Source organism: Ceratosolen solmsi, unplaced genomic scaffold (assembly GCF_000503995.2).
Source record: "Ceratosolen solmsi marchali unplaced genomic scaffold, CerSol_1.0 scaffold10, whole genome shotgun sequence".
Classification (NCBI taxonomy): Eukaryota; Metazoa; Arthropoda; class Insecta; order Hymenoptera; family Agaonidae; genus Ceratosolen; species Ceratosolen solmsi.
Window position 1 is genome coordinate 18,645,653 of NW_011948412.1, and position 4,436 is coordinate 18,650,088.

General features: G+C 23.4%; 1 protein-coding gene across 1 annotated transcript; it reads right to left on the reverse strand.

Moving 5' to 3' along the window:
* Positions 1-2,446: 2,446 nt before the first annotated feature.
* On the reverse strand, positions 2,447-4,091 carry LOC105361516 (facilitated trehalose transporter Tret1). Its single transcript, XM_011498727.1, has 2 exons — positions 3,988-4,091; positions 2,447-3,905 (listed from the first exon to the last, which is right to left on the reverse strand). The coding sequence occupies exons 1-2, from the start codon at positions 4,040-4,042 to the stop codon at positions 2,533-2,535; spliced, it is 1,428 nt and encodes a 475-aa protein (XP_011497029.1). The 5' UTR covers positions 4,043-4,091; the 3' UTR covers positions 2,447-2,532.
* Between the last annotated feature and the right edge of the window lie 345 nt (positions 4,092-4,436).

Sequence of the window (4,436 nt, forward strand, 5' to 3'; positions counted from 1 at the left end):
ACCTCAATGTGTGTTTTCATATATACATGCATATAAACATACATGTATATACATTTATATATATATATATATATATATATATATATATATATATATATATATATATTATATCTATCATATCTATAAAATATATATAATATTTCTATAATATATTATTCAATTATAAAAATTATGTATAAAAATTATGTAATAATATGTAAAAAGAATATTTTCCCTCAAATACGCAGATTATTTATGATACCTATTATGACTTCCAAAAATATTAATATTGGCCATATTTTATAAAATAAATATGAAAAATTTAATCTTTAAGAAAATGTTGTGAAACAGTTGTTAACTTGAAAAATTTATCTTCTGATTCTTTAATTAGGTATATTATAAGACCACAAATTTTAAAAGTATACATTTTCATGTAAAATTCATGCCTTTTTAATTTATATTATTAAATATATTCAAATGTATTCATAAATTTAGCTTTACGTAATTATATTTATTTTGGATCCCATTTAAAATTTTTTTATAAATTGCTAGATATATTATAAAGAATAAATATAAATTAATAATTACTATGAATAAAATGACATGTTAAATAAATTTTCCGATGAATTCTTTAAAAATTACTTTGAAATAGTTAGCTGTATAAAAATTTATAAAATATTGATGAAATTAATGTGACTTTTTAAATATTAATGAATTCAATAATAAACTTATTTATATAATTAAACTTATTTACTAATTTCTCTTTTTAGAATTTTTTATTAACGCAACCATACAATTCATTGAAATAAAAGATATTTATTCAAAAGTAAATTTATACAAATATTTATTAATCTGAGCACATTATATTTTCTCTTATATTTTTCATAAATATATATATATATATATATATATATATATATATATATATATATAATCTATCGATTAAACTGTATAAATAATGATTTTAAATATTTAAAATTTTTAATTAATCTCTTTACAAATGGAAAACATTAAGTGAAATATGAAAATTTTGTAAAAATATCATATAGCTTAAGATAATTTTTATATTAAGTAGGAAATTTATTTATAAATATATAAAAATATTATAGTCATTAAGTTAATGATATCGATTTAAATTCATATTATATTTAAAATGTTATTTATCAAACGTAGGTTGTTACTAGCAATAGATATTTAAGGAATTTTTCCTCAGTCATTAACAAGAAATAATATACTATGCTTAATATTTTAAATTTAAATATAACAACAATTACCAATCTAAATGTCAAATTCTATCAATTCTAAAGAATAATGAAGTATGAAGGTTTCAATTTTTTGAATTCTATAAAATTTTTATTATTTTCTTCCTACAGTAACATAACTATTGAAAATATTAAATTATGGATTTAGATTATGTATTCAGTAAATAAATTATATCTTAAGTTCTAATGGAAAATATTAATAGACTAATAACAAACATAATTTCACTTGGAAACAGTTCATTATTACGAAAAAAAATTCAGTTAAATTATATTATAAATTTCGTAATATTAAAATTTTTTATTTTATAATTATAGAAAAAATTGAAAATTTATCAGATAAATTTTAACTATTTTTTCTGTAAGGCTCAAATAATGTTACACAATGAATTTACTTAATTAAAAAATTATATAAACGCATCAAATGTTTCATAACATTTACATATTTCCCAATAATTAGATTGTGAAAATAAAAAATCGGAAAAACTGAAGAAATACTAATGATCAGCTAACTATTGGGTAGATTAACAAATATCAATAATTTTGAGATTAAATTTCTCAACTAAAGAGTATTTTGCAATAAAAATTAATTATATATCGTCGACTTTGATCTACCGAATAAGAATTCTTAATTTTTAATTTGCGATATATATTGTCTTTGTTCATTTTTATAATCTATTTTTGTCATGGTAAATTCTATTTTTGTTTGAATTTAACATTTACAACTTTTGTTGTTGTCAGATAAAATACATTTAAAGTAATGCACGTATCAGAAAAATAATAAATTTTTATGGATTCAAAAATAAAATTATTTTTTCATGTAAAAAAATTTGTTAATGATATAAAATTTTATATTTGTATCTATTTATTATATTGAGTTAAATACGCAGTCTAATAGAATGTAAAATTATAAAATATAATATCCACAGTTTTAAATATAAATAATATTTAAAATTAATTAATCGCTTAATACATAGTTATATTTATACACTTTGGCATAAACGTTAATAATTTCAAATTAAATAATTGATTTATTTTTATCATTAGTCATTTAATCTTAAATATTTTATATCATATTACGAAATTATTTTAATAAGGATAACAATTTATTTAATATAAAAAATAATATGTATTTAAAGTTCTTAAACCATTATATAAGTTAAAGACAATAGAAATAATTATAATACTTACTAAAGTTACAAAATACACTATAGAAATAACTCGATTGTTAATAATATCAACATCACACTTCTTTTTGTATACTTATTTTGTTTATATTCAGAAAAACGTAAAATTATGAAATTGTACTAATCTGTATTTCTGGAATACCATTACGTTTTGGTCTTTTAGTACGACAGTTCAGCTCCTCTTGTATTTCCAATAGAGATTTTCCTTTCGTTTCTGGCACAATAAATATAATAAATGTTATACCAATAAAACTAGCTGATGCAAACCAAGTGAAGGACGTATAAATTCCACATGTATCAGTTATAACCTGATGCATTTTTGACACGAAAAAGGCGAGAAGTGATGCCCACAGATTGGCTAAAGATACAGCAAATCCTTTGACATTTGTTGGAAATAACTCTCCCAACATCATATACGGTAAAGGACTCAATCCTAAAGCAATAATCAGCTCATAACCGATAACTGATGTGATAAGAACAGCACCGTAGCCTTTCATATTATAGTTTAATGAAAGCTTTAAAAAATAAAAAGTTGCACTAACACTGAGAGCTACACCAGCTAAAAATGTAGTACTTAATAGTAAGGGCTTTCTGCCAATCCTGTCAACCAAAGCTGCGGCACCTAAACCAGCTGCTAATTGCATTACACTAAGAATGATAACTGCTATTCCAGCCGAAATTTCAGACTCACTTTCTTCAAGAATCTCTTGTGTATAGGATTCAATAGCCGCTATACCACTGAATTGAAGTATTAATTGTAATCCAAAACAGATAAGTACAGCACGTCTGTTACCCACGGTATTGAAAAGATCCCAAATGTGGCCTTTGTCACTCAGATCTCGTATAACTGTCTTCTGCATCTGATCCATATCTTCTTCCAAATCCTCTTTAGATACATGGCATTTTAATCTCATTAAACTTCTTTCAGCATCTTTACGACGATTACGAATTATCAAATAATAAGGAGATTCTGGCATCCATATAAAGGTAATGAAAAAAAGGATAGGTATGAGTATGCAACTATAGGCAAGCCATTGATAAGACACAAAAGGTCCTATAATATGAGCATAAAGTTCGCCAAATGTGACCATAAGTTTAATAAAGGATCCTAATGATCCACGAATGTTCTTATCAGCTATTTCACCTATATACATAGGACATACGACATAGATAATACCTTGACCTAAACCACTAATAAAACGTGATACGTAAAGAACGTATGGACTCCATGCGACGATTATTAAAAGCCAACCGATAATTAATGGTATACTAGCAATTAACAGACTGGCTTTTCGACCAATCCAGTCAACGATGAAAGCAGCAAGAATATTACCAGGAATTGAACCAAGTAAATAAAAAGAAGCTATCCAAGACGCATCATTAGATGTAATTGGTAAATGAGAATCTAATTTCTTGAGATTCGGAAGCGTTGGAGAAGTCCATCCAATATGTGCTCCTGTAATCGCCATAGACAATGTTGCTAAAATGTAATATTTAAATAATATAATATTTGATTTACATATATATAATTAATGAATATATATGAAATCTGTACAATTTACCAGTTATGGCTGCTAAATATTGTGGCCATTGTTTTGTGCGAGATTTATTTTCCATTCCCACAATTTTTTATGTAATAAACACAATATAAATTATACTTTAATTTCAAACAATTACGTAAATACTTAAAATTTTTCGAAAACTTTTAACTTTATTAATTTGAGAACACTTTAATATTTATCTAAATCATCAAATATTATATCAAATACTGAACAACACAACACAAGTGGTATCAAAAACTTCAATAATTTTTACATGATAGCAAATCATAACCGATATGTATAGTTTTATATGTTTTATTTAAAATTCATCACACTATTTTATTATCTAAAGTATTATGTAGATCTTAAATTTAAAAATACTAAGTTCCTCAAATTTACACTACAAAAATCAAGAATTCATGTTGCGCGTAAAAGCATTATAATTTCCACAAACAAGCTACCGTGGAGTC